Source organism: Equus caballus, chromosome 16 (assembly GCF_041296265.1).
Source record: "Equus caballus isolate H_3958 breed thoroughbred chromosome 16, TB-T2T, whole genome shotgun sequence".
Classification (NCBI taxonomy): Eukaryota; Metazoa; Chordata; class Mammalia; order Perissodactyla; family Equidae; genus Equus; species Equus caballus.
This window is the reverse complement of record NC_091699.1, coordinates 57,613,328-57,630,497: the sequence shown is the minus strand read 5'-3', so window position 1 is coordinate 57,630,497 and position 17,170 is coordinate 57,613,328. Positions and strand designations below refer to the sequence as shown.

At 56.0% G+C, this 17,170-nt stretch overlaps 2 protein-coding genes across 10 annotated transcripts in view; one reads left to right on the top strand and one right to left on the bottom strand.

The window, feature by feature from the left end:
• The window catches only part of TTC21A (tetratricopeptide repeat domain 21A), a 34,661-nt gene extending 31,493 nt beyond the window's left edge, over window positions 1-3,168 (top strand). For 2 of the 7 annotated variants that reach the window (XM_070238930.1, XM_023620713.2), the window contains exons 24-29: window positions 161-322; window positions 471-651; window positions 751-975; window positions 1,505-1,625; window positions 1,795-1,862; window positions 1,959-3,168. In XM_070238930.1, coding sequence (XP_070095031.1) covers window positions 161-322; window positions 471-651; window positions 751-975; window positions 1,505-1,625; window positions 1,795-1,862; window positions 1,959-2,036 — 835 coding nt within the window. In that variant the 3' untranslated portion in view covers window positions 2,037-3,168. Of the gene's footprint in view, window positions 1-160; window positions 323-458; window positions 652-750; window positions 976-1,504; window positions 1,626-1,794; window positions 1,863-1,958 lie in introns of all 7 variants that reach the window. The other 5 variants (XM_070238929.1, XM_023620712.2, XR_011427316.1 and 2 more) reach the window with 4 other exon arrangements.
• Window positions 3,169-5,041: 1,873 nt separating this feature from the next.
• CSRNP1 (cysteine and serine rich nuclear protein 1) lies at window positions 5,042-17,170 on the bottom strand. Of its 3 annotated transcripts, none has more exons than XM_023620716.2 (5): window positions 16,978-17,170; window positions 10,296-10,549; window positions 8,158-8,417; window positions 7,331-7,645; window positions 5,042-7,235 (listed from the first exon to the last, which is right to left on the bottom strand). In XM_023620716.2, the coding sequence occupies exons 2-5, from the start codon at window positions 10,507-10,509 to the stop codon at window positions 6,255-6,257; spliced, it is 1,770 nt and encodes a 589-aa protein (XP_023476484.1). In that variant the 5' UTR covers window positions 10,510-10,549; window positions 16,978-17,170; the 3' UTR covers window positions 5,042-6,254. The 3 variants fall into 3 exon arrangements, with proteins under 3 accessions (XP_023476484.1, XP_014587003.2, XP_023476483.1); XM_014731517.3 differs by lacking the exon at window positions 16,978-17,170 and adding an exon at window positions 11,718-12,083; XM_023620715.2 differs by lacking the exon at window positions 16,978-17,170 and adding an exon at window positions 10,843-11,017.

The window sequence follows — 17,170 nt, the reverse complement described above, 5'->3', positions numbered from 1 at the left end:
CTCTAGGGAAGCAGAAATTCACCTTCTAGATCAGGGAGCCCAGAGGCCAGCAATCCAGCCCCTGCTCTGTGCAGGTACATGCAGTGGCCCCTGTGTGTCCCTGCACTCCCAGGCCTCGGTTTCCCTCTCTGATTCTTGGTGTCTCTCTCTTCCTCTACAGGCACATAGGGCAGCCCAACGAAGCCCTGAAGTTCCTAAACAAAGCACGCAAGGACAGCATGTGGGGCCAGAGAGCTACCTACTACATGGTGCAGATCTGTCTGAACCCAGACAGTGAGATCGTGGGCGGAGAGGCTTTGGAGAACCTGGTGGCTGAGAGCAAGTAAGGGCCAGGCTGACCTGCGGGGCAGGGGTGGGACCCCGGGAAGGCGGGGAGAGCCTGTGGCCTCTAGGTCCAGGCCAGGGGAAGGCCACACGGGCAGGCCGGCGGCCTCTGCTTCGGCCTCCCACGCCCGCAGCGCCCCCGACAGGAAGGAGTCGGAGCAGCAAGGCGTGCGTACGGCCGAGAAGCTGCTGCGCGAGTTCTACCCGCGCTCGGCCTGGGGCCAGACCCAGCTGAGGCTGCTGAAGAGCCTCTGCCTGCTGGCCACCAGGGAGAAGGCCAACGTGGAGGCGGCGCTGGGCACCTTCATCGAGATGGTGCAGGCCGAGGTGCGCCAGCGGGGCGGGGGCGGGGGCGGGGGCGGGCGGGGCGGCGGGGCCAGGCCGAGGGCCGAGCGACGACGCCTGCTCCCCCTCCCCGGTGCGCAGAAGGACAGCGTCCCCGCCCTGCTGGCCATGGCACAGGCCTACATGCTGCTGAAGCAGGTCCCCAAGGCGCGCACGCAGTTGAAGCGCCTGGCCAAGGCCCCGTGGGCGCTGGCCGAGGCCGAGGAACTGGAGAAGAGCTGGCTCCTGCTGGCCGACATCTACTGCCAGGGCAGCAAGTTCGACCTCGCTTCGGAGCTGCTGCGGCGCTGCGTGCAATACAACAAGGCGAGGGGGCGCACTGCCGACAGCGCGGCCGAGGCGCGGGGAAGCGGGGTCTTCAGGGCGCAGGGGTGCGGGGAAGGAACGTGATGAGACGAGGCGGGACAAGAAGGGGCACATGGACCACACAGCAGGATGGGAACGGAGAACCCGGGAGACGGGGCAAAGGCTAGAGGAGGAGGTGGGCAGGTTCGGGCAGCCCCGAGCGGAGATCACGGGATGGAGAAGAGAGATGGGAAGGGTTCATGAGGTCGACGGGCGTGTAGGGGTTGGTCGGGCCAGGAGGGGCGTTTGCAGGTCTTAGCAGGAGGCCTGCCGGGGAAGGGGTCCTGCCAGCCTCGGAATAGCTGAGAAGAGGGTGCACAGTTCACCCCTCGCAAAGGTGGGGGTGCTGCTGGAGTCCCTGAGTGGTTTGAGTTAATGAAGCTCACAGCCGTCCTTTGCCCCGGCTCCTCCCACCTCGGCTGGTTCCACCCGCCACTGGGACCGGTTGCGGCTTCCCCTCCGCAGAGGCTCTGACTAGCTTTCCCCGCAGTCCTGCTGCAAGGCCTACGAGTACATGGGCTTCATCATGGAGAAGGAGCAGTCCTACAAGGACGCAGCCAACAACTACGAGCTGGCCTGGAAGTACAGTCATCAAGCCAACCCTGCCATTGGTAAGGCAGCCAGCCAAGGTGCACGTGGGTGGGCCAGGGAGCTGGGCAGGAGGACCACCAGCCTGACCCCAGAACTCAAGGCCTGGATTCTGGCTGCTGTGGGATTCAGAGGGGTTCTCAGATCATCAGGGTGCCACCCACCATCTGTATTCTCCCTATTCCTGGACAGGCTTTAAACTCGCTTTCAACTACTTGAAGGATAAGAGATACGTGGAGGCCATCGAAGTCTGCCACAATGTAAGCCACCAACACTGGCAGGGCTTGGGGCAGTGGCCTGGGGCAGTGGCAGGGAGCCTGGCCTGATGTTTCACACCTTTTCTTGCTCTGTCCCAGGTCCTCAGGGAGCACCCCAACTACCCCAAAATCAGAGAAGAAATTTTGGAAAAGGCCCAAGGATCTTTGAGGCCCTAGCTGTCGTCAGTGGGAGCCAGTGTGGGTGCAAGCCATCAACCGACAGAAGTTTCATGGAGGGTGTAGGAAGTGGGTCAGTGGAGAAGAGGTTCAGAAAATGACATATTCTTCCCCACTTCTCTAGTGTGTGTGGTTTATTTGAATCATGCCTCATCTTCTCTAAGGGGCATCCCAACTCTTAATGTTGTTAAGGCACAAGAAGCAGTTTTGCTCTGAGGAAGAAAGACATCAACCAGCTTAGCTTTTGCTGGGTTCATTGGGCACCTTCTAATGGACCCCACTTTTATCTCAGACTCTGTGAAGAGGAAGAGGGGAACCAAGAGGCGGTTAAAAAATACCCTACAGCTATTTTGATATTGTTTTGTCAGCCCATAAATGCCTCCTCTCTCCTGTCTGGTCCCCGGAATGCTGGAGCTAAAGCAGCAGCTGCTCCTCCCTGCCATGCTGCCCTCTGCGTCCTCCCTGGCAGTGGGCCCAGATGGGAGGACCAGCTGCAGAAGGCCCCCAGGCTGAGGCTGTGTGAGCTAGGCCGTCATCCTGCAGGTCGGAAGGGCCATTGGCCCACTCTGTCCATACATCCTGTCTCCTCCTCCTCATGTCTTCAGTTGGCCTCTGCTGGTCCTCACTGGTTTGGGACAAACCTGATTACCCTGGCCTGGTGCAGGGAAATACCTCCCAAGAAAAATAGTTCCCACTTCAGTTTTTGTAAAAGACACCGACCAACTAATTCATCCTCCAGAAACCTTCTTAACACTTAAGGGGATGAAAGCAGTGGTCCCTGTTTGGATGAGTGTTGTAACTGGCAAGAGGGTGAAGAGGTCACCTTTGCTGTGCTCCCAGTACCTCTCTTCCTGTTTTTCAGGATGGCAGTAATGGGCCAGTCTGACCTCAGGGGAAGGAACTCTGAGCCGGGAGTCAGGAGGCCTAGAATCTTCCCGTGCGATCTTCCCAAGACCCTTCCCCTCTCTGGGTCTCAGTGTCCCCATCTGTGGCAGGAAATTAGACTAGATCTGTGTTCTCAAATCACAGCACAAATCCCTGCCAATGACAGACAGCAAACATTTGAAAGTTTAATAACTATGTGTTTAAATATAATTTTTATATAATAAAAATAGCTCAACAAACTCATGAATTCATGGGTGCTATTATACAGAATGCTTCTAACTTTTAAGCATATTGATAGAATTGATATAAAGTAAAATACTTAGGAGGAGGAGAATGCAGCTATGGCAAAGTCTCAAGAGAAGTTGTCCAGTGACCAAGATTTGGGACCAGGGAACAGGTAAGGGTCCCTTTTAGAAGAGCCCGAGTTGTCCTTGGTGGTTGCCAAGCCTTGTTTTTATAACATATTGCTGATCCTGTGCATGGTCTGAGTCAATGATCTGGAACCTTTCACCAGGTTACTCCCATCATTCGTATGGGGAACCAGTCCACTTTGCTATTAGCTGCTTTGCAGCCCAGTGTCTTGGGGCAGGTTGTGTTGAGGCGGGTCTGTCTGTCTGGAGAATGATGCTATAAAGGATTGTCCATTAATCACGTTTTTATTGCTGTAAAACCTAAGTTGTCTTCAATTATCTAAAAAAAAAAAAAAAAAGCTGAGAAGTGACCCTGTGGCTCTAGATGGGGAGTGTACAGCCTCAGTCCAGCCTGGGCTGTGTCCATGGGGTATCGCCTGCAGGGGCTTCCACCCAGGGTCTCGGAGCTGCTGGGGGCTGGCACCCAGACCCCCAGGCCAGTCAAAGCAGAGCCTCAGAGCCTGGCTTTGGATCCTGCTTACTGAAGCAATTTCTACAAGAGGCTTCCCAAGGACCAGTGAGAAGGGAGACAGGACAACTGAATGTACCCGGATACTCCATCCTGAGAAGCCTAAGACCTGGCTGTCCTTGCCTATGCTGGTTACAGGCCGCCCCCCCATAGGCTAGACTCCAAGCCATGAGTCCTCTAATGGCTACTGACGATATGGCTATGTGGCCATGTCCATGCATGTTTGGAGACAAGAGACAGATACTTAAAGGGTGACAGAACAAGCAAAAAAGGGAGGATAGAACATACAGAAATAGAGGCAGAAACGTGAAAACAAAATGAAAGTCACAAACATGCACATGAGGCTGCATGTTCCAGGCATTTTTGTAAGCGCTGTGTATATGTGAGCTGGACAAGCTTATAAGGTGAGCACTGTTATAATTTGCACAGTATTGAGGACACCCAGGCAGAGAGGAAGTCACCTCATTAGGTATAGAAAAGCTGAGATTTGAACACGGCACTCTGGGCCCATGCTCTTAAACTGTAAGCCATCAAGATAAAATAAGGGGAGCCCAACACAGATCGACGGAGGCAGAGAATCAGAGCAAGAAAAGGACACCCAAGTCAGGTCTCCTTCTTTTGGTCCCCCTCACCAGCACTTGTGTAAATCATTACTCCTAACGGGGAGGTCGACCTTGCTCCTCGGGCCCCCAGACTGGGGCTCCCAAGGGCAAGGTGCAGCCTGCTCCTCTGGCCTGCAGCCCAGGCTGCCGGGGACAGGTCAGACAGGTCTGGCTGGTGCAGATGGATAAGGTTCTGCAGCTTCTGGTGCTCAAGTCCCCAGGGACCTCAGCTGCTCAGCCCCACGCTAGGCCTCCACCAGCCACATCCCACTGCCCGCCCCTACCCAGCTCAGGGTGGGTGAATGGGAAGGAGTGTGCCCTTTCCCATCCCAAGCAGACAGCCCCATCTCAGAAGACTGCCCTGCTGCTGCTCCCCACGGCCACCCCAGGTGACCACTGGAGAGAGATGGGGTCATCCAGGGGGAAAACTGCTCCCTCTGCCTGGCCGGCCTCTTAGCTGGCTTCCTGTCTCCAAGTTGCTTGGCCTGCGTGGAAGGAGGCCCAATGTGTTGTGTTCCCCACTCCCATCCCTAACACAGCCTGTGTCCACACTGCCCTGCAGGGCCTGTCTCCCCCTCCCTCCCACTGCCTCTAGAGGGTGGACCCATGCTCCCTGTTTCACAAACGCAGACCACACTGTTAAAAATAGAGCCTCTTTATTGGTACCTGTAAGCTCAGGTACAAAGTGTTCCCACAAGCACGCAGGCTGGCAAGGCCTCCTGGGCGAGAGGGCAGGCCCAGAGCCTGGGCTTCTTGGCACAGACACAGAGAAAAATGAATAAATTATAGTTCTAATACTCAGGGACAATATAGAAATTATGATGCAGAATTCAGTATCAGCAAACGAAAGGCATAAAAGCCATAAGAAGCCACCCCTCGTCCCTGGCCAGCTGGCCTTAGGGCATGGGCAGGTGGACCAGGCTGGAGTGCAGTGCCCAGAAAGCCCTGAGATAGTAGTCAGGGGCATGCTGAGGGCCCTGAGGCAAGTCCCTGGCCCTCTCTAGGCTTCCTGCTTCCCCCTCCTATATTCATGGGCCTGGAATAAAGGCTGTAACTTTTGGGAGCAGGGGAGATGGGGCAGAGGACAGGAAGCAGAGGGGGCTGCATGGGGCAGCACAGGGTTTTGGTCATGGTTGGTCAGCCCAGCCCCTCCCCCTGCCCAGATGCTGTCCCAGGCCAGCCCCTGCCTGCTCAGCCATCTGGAGCCAAGCAGCTGCCATAGTAGACTTAGGGCTCAGATCCACACCTGGTCTACACCAGACAGGGCAGGACTACAAGGCAAAAGGGACTCGGAGGGGTCTCTGCCCCACCCAACCCCCAGCACTGCCCACCAGCCAGACAGGAGACGCCTAAGCCACTTAGTCTCCAAATAAATTATGGAAATAAATTATAGTCTTCACAGTCCAGAGGATTCAGCCACCCAAGGGTCTAGGGCTCAGGGTGGCAGGAGAAGCAGTAAGAAGTGGCTGATTTCAGCCCTGTCTTGCTGTCTTTGGGCTGAAGAACATCATACAAGACCGACAAGGGGTCTGCAAAGCTCCAGGGGAGCCATGGTTCCTCCTCTTCCTGGCACAGCACTGCAGAAGCGGAAGAGACTATGTGGGCACCGAGTTAGGGGGAGGTGGGGTGCGGGGGCTGGGCGGCTGAGAGGGGAAGCCCCCTCCCCACCCTCTCTTCAGCACAGAAAGTGACAAAAATAAATAAATCAATCCAGAGTGTTGCACGAAAATCAGGAGTGCCCGCGTGGGTGAGCCAGCCCACGGGAAACCATTACATAATAGACCTCGGGAGCCCCCAAATTACAACAAAGCAGCAACAGGGCTCTTGGGGCCAGGTAAAGGCACCTTAGTCCTCACACGGGCACCGGCTCTACCAGAGATGCTGGGGCAGCGTCCTCAAACAACTGGCTGTCCGTGAAGGGAGCCAGGGCCTCGGCAGCTGGCTCGGACAAGCCCATGATGGACTCCAGGAAGCAAGTGCTGGCATCCCCAGGCGGAGAAAAGGCAGGCAAGAGGAAATGGGGTGCCTCAAGGTTGTCCAGGCTGTCAGACACCTTCCGGGAGGTGGAGTAAGGCCCCAGACTATAGTCTGGCAGGGCCTGGAGCAGTTCAAAGGAGTCGCAGGAAGACAAGCTGAGGTCTACTGAGCTGCTCTGGCCGGCGTCCGTGCTGGGCAGCCCTGAGGTGCCAGGGAGGCTGCCTTCTCCCAATCCTTCAAGGCCACTGTTTAGGAAGCAGCTGGCATCCAGGTTGGCGTTTTCATCCAGGATGCTTGATGTGAGGCTAGAACTGTAACAGCTGTGGGTCCAGCTGGCCAGGCCACCAGGGTCACCAGTACCAAAGATGTCAGCCGGGTGGAAGCAGCTGAGGTTGTCGAGGCTCCCCACTCCCCCTTCCTCTTCCTCCTCCTCCTCTCCACCCAGGTCAGAGTCACTGAAACTCAGGATTCGAGCCAAGCTGTCATCATCCACGCTAGGCGGGAAGCCAGGGCCAGGCAGGGCCGGGTGGGTGGGGCCGTCAGGGGCCTCGCTGGTGCCTGATGCTGTGGAGGAGTCGGTCATGTCGCTGCTGCAGCTGTTGTCTCCTAGCTCGCTGCTCACAGGGGGCTTGGCCAGTGGGAAAGTGGGGGCCAAGACAGGCTCATCAGGGCTAAGTGGGCCCCCCGGGGCAGGGGCCTCCAGCTCCCCAAGGCTCTCAGCCCCCTGCTCCAGCTGCAGACGGGTAAGCGTGTGGATGAAATGGGTCTGAACTCGTGCCTGATTAAATTCCACACGGCCCTTGGGGTTCTCACAGCCCTCCCTGCAGCAGCCACAGGGGAATGCTGTGTGGTCCATCTGCAGAGAAAGCAGAGAAATGAGTGAGGATGCCCTGGAGCCCCAAAAGTCCCCAAGCTCAGGCTTCCCTTCCCAGCCTGGTCTGGACACTATACCTGGCACTTGATGCCTGCTAGGCTGCAGCTGCAGGTCTCAGGGTCGCAGACCCTATCGCAGCGACAGCCACAATCCTCTCGGGATCGGCGCAGAGCCTGCAGCTCCCGCTTCTCCTCACGATCGATCCTCCGCACACCGGCGGCCCGTAGCAGGGCCCGCCGCTGCCGGGCTGGATAGGGCTGTAGAAAGGTCATTTCTTCCAACCGGCCACCTGCCACGGCCACTGCCAAGTCCTCCTCTACAGAGGCATCATCAATGGCGTCCACTGTAAGTGGTGGGCTGGCCTCTGTCTCAGGTACGCCAGCCTCTGCAAGCTGGATCCACAGGAGAGAGGAGGGATGTGAGAGGCACAGACATGTGGTCTTAGCCCTCACAGCCATCAGTCACTCAACAAACGCTCCCCTTGTGCTTACTCTGGGCTGGGCCCTGTGGATACCATAGTGATAGCCAAGAACACCTCGCTCAGGGCATTTACAAAGAGATTTCCTGTACATGTCACTTCCCAGTTCAGGGACAAACCCCCTCCCCAACCCAGACAGATACACCCACCCCCAACGCTGCATCAGTCCCACATCCCTTCCCCAGTGAGGTCAAATAGATTCAGGCACCTTGGACCCAGCCCCTGCAGCAAACTCGAGCCCTTCCAAACCCCACTGTCTGCAGGTAATTCAGGCAACAGACCCTGATCAAGCAATCGCTGGCTCCGTGGGCCTCTTTCCCCAAATACATAAGGAGCAAACTGGCATCCACCCCTGAGCCCCCGCCCCTCAAGGCTAGGACTTCAGAAGCTGCCCAAGGGCATGGACCTTGTAGAGGGTCTCCCCACCTTCCACTGCAGCACCTCCAGCTTTTCCTCCTTCAAGCGTAGGCGGAGCTTCTCGTGCCGGGCGCGGGCTTGCTCCTGTGTAAACTCGGCCAAGGAGAAGCGGCGGCAGGCGCTATGGTGAGGGGCCATACCCAGAGTGCAGCCGCCACGGCTGGGCACGCTGGTGAAGCCCTGGCACCGAGGAAAGTAGAAGACAGTGATGCCATCGAAGGCTACGCGGCCCGGGCGCTTGCGGGGAGCCCGCTTCAGGATGGACAGGGCTGGAAGGCAGACAGGGAAGGGGCAGGGCGTTAGCTCTCCGTGAGGAACAGCATAACCTCCAGGAAGACGATGCTGAACGGTGTCTCCTCGCACCTCCCTCACTTCCCTCCCACCCCCCAAAAAGAAATGAGTCTGAATTTAGGAGCCAGCCTGGCTGGGATTGGAGCTGGTAAAAATGACCACCACCCCTATGTCAACACCAGCTTACTGTTATTTACCAGTCCAAATGAGAGCCATTTGTAAGATCAAACATCTTTCCCATCTTTATTAGCTATTTATAGGTCCCTTGTATAGTTTTCTAGTTTTTATTTATTTGTAGGAGCTCTTTATATACAATATTAGAGATATTAATCATTTGTCTAACCTATCTGTGCAAATATTTTAGTCTTTTATTTTTGTTCATGGCATTTTACAAAATAATTTCTAAGGTTGATGTCACAAAAAAAGGTACTGATCTTTTCCTTTATAGCTTCTGCATTTTGTATCAGACTTAGAAAGGCCTTCCCTTTGTAAGTTATTGATTGTATATTGATTAGTAGGCTATGTATTGGTATAGTCTATACATAGACATATACATATATTGGTATATTATTGCGTTTTATTAGGTTGAACCATAAAAATTATCATAAAATTGTTGAATATTAGCAATTCCATAGAATTCAACTTAATATATTAATTTTGTACCCACACCTGAGGGAATTTCCCTTCTAAAAGGTTTTCCGTTTATATTTTTAAATTCACCAGGTAGTTAGCCATCTGCAAATAACGGCAGTTTTGCCTGTCCCAATCCAGTACGTAGGATTCTTATTCTCCTTGCTAACTGAATGGCTAGCACTTCTGAACAATGTTACTAAGAGTGGTGACAGCATCCTCATCTTGTTCCTGACACAGAGACCCTGCTTCCAGTATTTCCTCATTAATCAGAATGCCAGCTTTTGGGTCAAGACACATATTTTTCATTATTTAAGATAGAATTTGCTTATTCCTTTCTTACCAAGGGTCTTATCTAGAAGGAATGTTAGATTTTATCAAACATGCTTTCAGCATCTATAGCGGCTCTCATGTTTTTCCTCCTCTGACACAGTCATTTGGTAAACTATAAGACTGGATTTTATAACATTAAACCATCCTTGTATTTCCAGAATAAACCCAGAGTAGTTTAGTCAACATACTGTTAGATTCTATGTGCTAAAAGTTATACTCCTTTTTTATATATAATGCATATATATATATATATACACACATAATACATAGACATCATATCTGTGATATGAAAATGTTGTGTTGGGGTGATTAGGAAAAATAATGTCTAAAAGGGCTCCTTGGCATTGGGGGGAGCGATAATGAAAAATAAGATTGAGAAACACTGCTCTGGGGCCATCTTTGTCAGTTTGGAATCAGAATTACACCAGCTTGAAAAATAACTGGGGAAAAAACCTTTTCACTATGTTTGGGCAAAGCTGAGTAGCATTGTGACAGGAGAGGGACCGGCTTAACAGGCCTGGCAGCGGAGAAGTGTGGGGCGTGGGACTCCAGTAGTTCAGTTGGTAGGAGGACAGGGCACAAGCTGGAGAACGAAACTGAACAGAAGGGAGGAGCCAGAGCAGGAAGGCCTGAGGGCCACTCTGAGGAGCTCTGTCCTGCACGTCTTCTGAGCTGGGGAGTCCCAAGGGCAAAGGTCAATCTAGCTGGGCCCAACTGCCTCTGGACAGTGGGCATTCCTGAGTGACCACTATATTATGGAAAGCCAAGTAGGGAGCTAAAGCCATGGGGACACAACCTCCAGAGGCTGGAATGGATTTGTTAGGGTGCCCCCCAAATTTATCTTCAGGAAGGAAGAAGTGTATGGTGGGGTCCCCAGGGGAGAGGGGACTCACGGGTGAAACTTTGGGGGCCACAGAAGTCACGGCCAGGCAGGGGCATCTGATCCCAGGGGCCCTCCTCATCCGAGTCCCAGGCTGGGGAGACTGAGGAGTTCGGGGAGCAGGATCGAGAGTGGCAGCCCGAGGAGGACACAGAGGAGGAGGAGGAGCAGAGAGAGGAGTCGTCCTCGTCCAGCTGGTCAAACTTCCTCTTCAGCAGCCCAGTCATGGTGGTGCAGGGGGTGCTCTGGATTCTGGGCACAGACAGCCTGGAAGGGGAAGGAGAAAGCTCTAAGTGGCAGGCCTGAGGGCAGGAGGTGGGCCCTCAGCCATGACCATCATCTCCCCCAGTCACCCTCTGAGAAGTCCCCTCCCTTCGTCCTCCCAACCCGGCCTGCGGAGCTCTACATGCAGGCGGCACGTCTCCAGGAGGCTTCTGTGCACAAGGGCGAGCACCAAGGTCCAAACCCTCATCCTGGCGCCTGCAGACTCCTACCACCTCTGCCCAAAAGCCCTCCCAGACGCTGCCAGGCACCTTTCCCCACTACCTCCTACGACCCACCTTCACACACGCACACATCAGATTGACAGATGGACCCACAGACTGCAGTCCAGCCTCGCTCATTCCCCGACAGGAATCCTGGGGGCTGACTCACTGGCTGGGTGATTCACATGGCTCGCATCTGTGTGCCTTTGTGTGTGTGAGGCCGCCTGCACCGACAGCCTGCACAGCCCTTGTACAGTGGCTCTGCTTCCTCCTCCTCCTCCCCCAGCACACCCACAGACACACCACCCTGCACACACACACACACATACGGGCCGCAGGCCCTCCCTCTGGGGCCGGGCTGACCAGGGCACTCCGGGAAACAGGCTGGTTTTGACATTGGCCTCAATTCCCAGACCCAGGACTTTCCTGAGCCCCTCTTCTCCTGTGATGGAGCTGCTCAGACTTTCCCTCAGAAACCCCCGCCCCGCAGGAGAAGTCCCCTGCCTCCAGGCCTGACTGTGGGACCGGAGCCATGCAGGGTTCATGTCTCTTTAACATCTCTTGTTTGATCTTAAAAATTCACCTACATCCTGCCTTCTATTCCAATATCTAACCTAGTTTGTTTGCAGTTATTCCTTTGGAAATTATTTTTTACCCTTAAAAAAAAAAAAACACTTCTAGTGAAACTGACCAGCCAAGACAGTGTCCCACTCTCTCCTGTCTGTAGCTCGGTGACTCGGAGCACCCCAGGACACCCGGCTCTCTGTGTTTCCCCTTTGAGGGTCTCAGCCCTCCGCGGGAGTACAACCAGAGACTCCCACAGCCTGGCTGGCCTCATCCGGGTGGAGGGAACTTGGGGTTCCTTCCCCTAAATGCTGCAGCAAATAGGAGCCCCTTCCACTGCTTGGGAATCCCCAAAGGACTCAGTCCTATGGGCTGAGCACAATTACCTTGTCTCTCTGTGCATCCTGTGTCCTTTGGCACTCAAGGCTGGGCCTCAGGAGGTCACAGGAGGAAGGGGAAACGATGCAGAGGCCCCAGTGCTGGGGAGCCCCTCCCCCACTGCCATCACAGGAAATGAGAGAGAACAGGAAAAACCAACCAGAAGGCTGGCCCTCTCCCTGCTCAGGTGTCCTTTCCAAACACGACCCCTTTTGCCATGACTTCCATGAAGTCCCTGCATCCTAGACCTAGAGGGTGTGCTGTCACCGACCTGCTAGATAAAATCGATAAAATCCGTCCGGGGACAGCCTCGCCCGGCAGGCACCAGAGAGGCAGGAGAGCTTCCCTCCTCGCCAACCCTCCACGCTGGGCCCCAGGGGAAGAGGCCGCACAGGTGTTTCCGGGGGGCTTCTCGGCGGGTGGTTTCTCAGGCGTGGCTCCCTCCCTCCCAGGGTCAAACCACAAACAAAAACAACTGAGCTCCCAGCTGACCTGCAGGCTCTCCCAGGAGTTGGGGGAAGTCATGACCCATAGCCAGGCACACACACATACAGACCACAAGACACTCAGGCACACAGGAACTCACATGGACAAAACACACCCACACATCTTTTCCCCACCACAGTCCTGCTGGGAGACCCTATCCTTTCCCAAACTAGGGATGCTGTCTATGAGGTGCTGCTGAAGGCCGCCCTAATCACACCTCCAAGACTGACACCCCCCAAAACCAAATGCCCACTTGGTATCTCGGCCTGGCTGTCCCTAGAAACAAAATTCCGCAGGCCCCAAATCGAACCCTTTGTCTCTGTCCCCCAACCCCCCGTGCCATCTGTTCCTCTTCCTGTGCTCCCTATCTTAGTAACAGCACTGCCACCCACCCAGTTACTCAAGCCAGACCTGCAGTCACCCTCCACTCCCGCCTCCCTCTCCCCACATCCACATCCTGGAAGCACACATTCGCTCATTTAATGCACACAAGGCCAGGCACACGCAGTAGACACCGTGGAGGCCACCCAGCAGTGTTAAGAACTTTGACTCCAGAACCAGACTGCCTGCATTTGAACCCTGGCTCGGCTGGGTGACCCCAGGCAAGTTCCTTAACTTCTCTGTATCTCCAATTCTTTGTCTGAAAACCTTAAAGGGTTGGGAGGTTTACATAAATCAATACACTCAAGTTCTTAGTGATAAGTGCTCAGTGAATGTGTAATTCTGCACTGTAAAAAGAGAAAGAAAGAAAGAAACAGGATGAGCACACAGATGAACCTGCCTGATATCACATTGAGTGAAAGAAGCCAGAACCAGAATATATGTGAATGAAGTTCAGGAAAAGGCGAACCCAGTCAGTGATGATAGAAGGCAGAACAGTGGTTCGGGGTAGCGGAGCTGGGGCATGCACTGGGGACAGTCATGAGGGAATCTTCTGGGAGAGTCTTGAAATGTTCCATGTTGATCTGGGTGGTAGTTCCACGCGTGTCTAAAACTAAAAATTCATCTAGCTGTGTAAGATTCATATACTTCATGCATTCTATGTATGTCACCTTCAATTTTACAAGTTCATTATCCTATGTCTCTGCTACTACCCATGTCCCCTGCCTCTGCTCCTGCCCTCTCCCTGCAGCCAGTCTTTAACCTGCAGCCAGAGTGATCTTATTAAACCACATATCAGATCAGCCTGCCACCCCCACGCTTAGAAGCGCTCCGTAGCTCCCCTTGGGGAAGCTTGTCTTTAGGATCAAGTCTAGAATTCCAGGAAAGGCCAATGCAGGCCTGGCTGTTGCCTCCCTTCCAGACTCATAGTGCAAGACTCTCCCCACCCTCCTCTCACTTTATATCCCAGCTGAACTTGCAGTTCCCCTAATGGCCTTGCCCTGCTCACCTCCTGGCTTTTGCCCAAGCTGGAACCCAGCCTGACCTCACTTTAGAAGTCATCTCCAAGAGGGCCTCCCTGAGACCCCCTGCCCTCCTCAGTGACTACATGCCTCTCTGGGCTCCATGGACCCTGGGATTCCCCTATCACAGCCCTTATCTCCCCATCCTGCAACAGCCTCACTGCTCATCTCCCTCACACCAGGCTGAGGGTCCCTCTACCTGGCTGTCACTGTGCCCGTGCCTACAACAGAGTCAGGCATAGAGAAGGTACCTGAGGACCGGCAGTGGTAAACAGGCCGGCGCTGTGTATCAGGTATAAACAGAGACAAGATTCAGGTACATGAGGTCCCTGGGTGTCACTGGTCAGCATGATCTTCTCCTGTTCCTGTCACAGTTAGTTTGGGGGGTGGGTGGCGGGGAGCACATGCCCATCCCCTAGCCTGCATCAGAGGGGTTAAGTAAGAATGGTACCCAGAAAGGGATGGCTCTGCGGGCAGGAGGAGGAAACTTAGGCTGCAGGCATCTCAGGAGGCTCCCTGCTCCCCAAGAGTAAACAGAGAGAGAAAGAGATGTCAAGGAAGCAGGTTCCAGCCAGACACCCTGGCTCTGCCTCAAGCATGTCTACAGAATGGGAGCTTCAGGTGAGGGGCGATAAGCTCCAAGGCTGCAGACAGGAAAACAGGGACCCAAGGAGGCTTGCTTGGGCCGTGCTGCAGGCCCTCCTGAGGAACCCTAGCAGGATCTGCAGACCTGGGATGAAATGAGAAGTCGTCTCCTCCCTAATATGCCCTTGGGGTGGGGGGAAGGCAAAGAGCCCCTGGATCTCCTGCTTGGCTGTCCCACCTGGGAATCCAGAGGCTGAGAGAAGCAGAGGCGGGAGATGAGACAAAAAGACCCAGCCAGAGACAAGGAGAAGCCAAGTCAGAAAAGGAATGAAAGATAGTGAAAGAGTCCAAGAAAAGTGTCAGACAGTGAGTCAGAGGGTGGGGGAGGGGCCCTCAGCAGCTACCCAGGAATCAAGATCCCGACCATGGCACTGTTCCCAGGGCGAGCACAGCCCCCTCCTAGGGTCCTGGAGGAAGGAAAAGCAATTCCCAGGAGCTGGCTCAGACAGAAATACCACACCCCTGAAGAGCCCCGGAGACAGGCCCTGAATCAAAGAGAACCAGACTTCTTCCGGGATCTGCCTGGGCCCTGAGAATCAGGCTGCCCTCCTGCCACCACACACAGGCGCTGACAGCCCAGGACAAGGGGGGACGCCTCCCCACCCTACTTGCCACAACTATCTACACACTCAGGCCACATGGTGTGAATCCAGGAAAGGCCACCTCACCCTGGACACCAAGCAAACAAAGGCTGTTTGGGAGGGAGGGGGGAATATCTCCAGGGCCCTGAAGAGTCACACCAACTCCTCTGCGCACTCCAGCAGTCCCAATGCCCGACCCCCCCAGCCAGGGCTGGCATTGGGGAAGGGACACCTTCAGCTGCCTCCGTCCTCCTCCAGGAATCTGAAGAATGCATCCTTTAACCTCAGAGCCCCAGGCCTTGGCCAGACTGGGTCAGTTCCCCCTCTAACACCTGGGGCCACGTGACCCAAGGCCCTCAGGAGCTACTTCCTGGGAGAAGGGGAGGGTATCTCAGAGCACCAAGAGCCCCCAGTGGGATTGGCTGGAAAAACAGCCTAGGCAACCCAGAGAGCACAGACACACCCCTCCCCCACCCATCCCTGTGGAAGTGATCCTGGGGGAGGGGACAGTTCCTCAGCCTTGGCCTCCAGGGCCTGGCACTGGGTAGGTGCCAAATGTTTGCTGGCTCTGTGAGGCAATTGCTCCTGCAGAAGGGAAATTGCACCTGACAGTGACTGCTTCCTGCACGTAAGTGAGGCCTCCTTCACTCTCATTCATTCATTCATTCATTCATTCAACAAATACTTATTGAGCTCCTAAGACGTGCCAGGCACTGTGTCAGGCACTTGGGCATACAGGGAGCAAGACATACACTAGTGCTGCCCCCTTGAGCTTTGAGTTTAGTGGAAAGGAGTATAATCAGTTGCAAACCAGGGTTGAGGGCTCGGATGGAGGGTGGGAGGAGTGAGGCAGGAGGGGAACAGCTAGGGGTGAAGACAGGTCCCTCCGAGGAAGGATGTAGGAAGAGTTCCAGAGAGGGGCCACGGCAGTGTGAGGGACTTGAGGGGGGAGAGATAAAGTGGGGAGGAGGGAAAGGCGCCAGGGCTGACAGGGCGGGCTTTAGCCTGAGGGCACAGGAAGCCACACAAGGGTTTAAGTAGGGAGTGACAATACCAGATTTGCATTTTAAAAAGATGGCTCAGCACCGGGACTGGAGGGGATGGGAGGGGGTGTGACCGGTTGGACCGCGCTGCCCGAGCTAGGTGACAGATGACAGGACAAGGGCACAGGAGAAAGGGGAACAGACTGCTGGACGTGGAGACCGAAGAGGGCAGTGATGTCAAGGATTTGGGGGTGAGGTGATGAGTTCCGTTCCAGAGGACTATGAGACATCCGAGTGGAGGTGTCGGGTGGGCAGTGAGCCCGGGAGGGACCCTCTTGTGTCAGGAGTGTGGGCTATGTGTGTGATTATGCCAGGGAGCAGGAGTGACTAAGTGTGTGACGGCTGCTGTCGTGTGGGCATCTCAACAGTGCGTGCCTGTGGAAGGGCCCCCGGGGAGGGGAAACTGAGGACCGGGAGGAAGTACGTGCCGGGGAAGGAAGAAGTGCGTGGGAGAGAACCTACGTGTGCCCGCGGGTGGCCGGGGTAGCTGCGCCCGTGACTCACAGCGGTGGCCTCCGCGTGTGACGGTGACTGACAAACAGGTGAGCGTACGACACAATCCCTCCCTCCCTCCCGGGGTCCGTGACTCACGGAGCCTCAGTCCTCGCTCACCCCTCCACTCCCTCCCTGACCCCCGCCAGCTGGGGGCGCCAGGCACGCGCCGCAGCCCCGGCACCCGCCCCCGGGGGGAGCCCGAGGAGGAAGGTGACAAATGTCACCTGCTCCGGCCACGCGAGGAACTTCTGAAAAGTTCTCAGGCAACTGGGTCAAAAGGAAACTCACCCGCGGACGCGCGCACCCCGTCACCCCGCCACCCGCGCGCAACCTCGGCTCGGCCGCCCCCCGCCCCGAGCTCGGGGCGCCGTGACTTCTCGGGGGGACCGGTGGCGGGGGAGGGGAGCGGAAAACCTATGACTCTCGCCTCCCGGGCCCCCAGCCCCGGACTCCGGCCGTGCGCTCAGGCTGGGGCCGGGCTGGGCTGTCCCCGCCCCGGCGCCTGCTCCGGGGGGCGAGGGGCAGATGGCAGGGGCCGGAGGAGCAGTGCCACCCGCGCGGGACGCCCCCTCCCCAAGGTGCCATCCGGCCGGGCCGGAGCCCCTCCGCGCTCACCTGCGATCCGGGCGCTCGCCGAAGACAGCCACGCCACCCGCGTCCAGCCCGGGGACGCCCCTCGCGCCGCGCCCCTGCGTCCGCTCGGTCGGGCAGCTGTGGGCCCAGCCGCCCCAGCTCTGCGCGTCCGGCAGCGGCGGCGGCGGCGGGAGACTGGCTGCACCCGGCCCCGCCCGCCGCTCCGCCCTCCTCG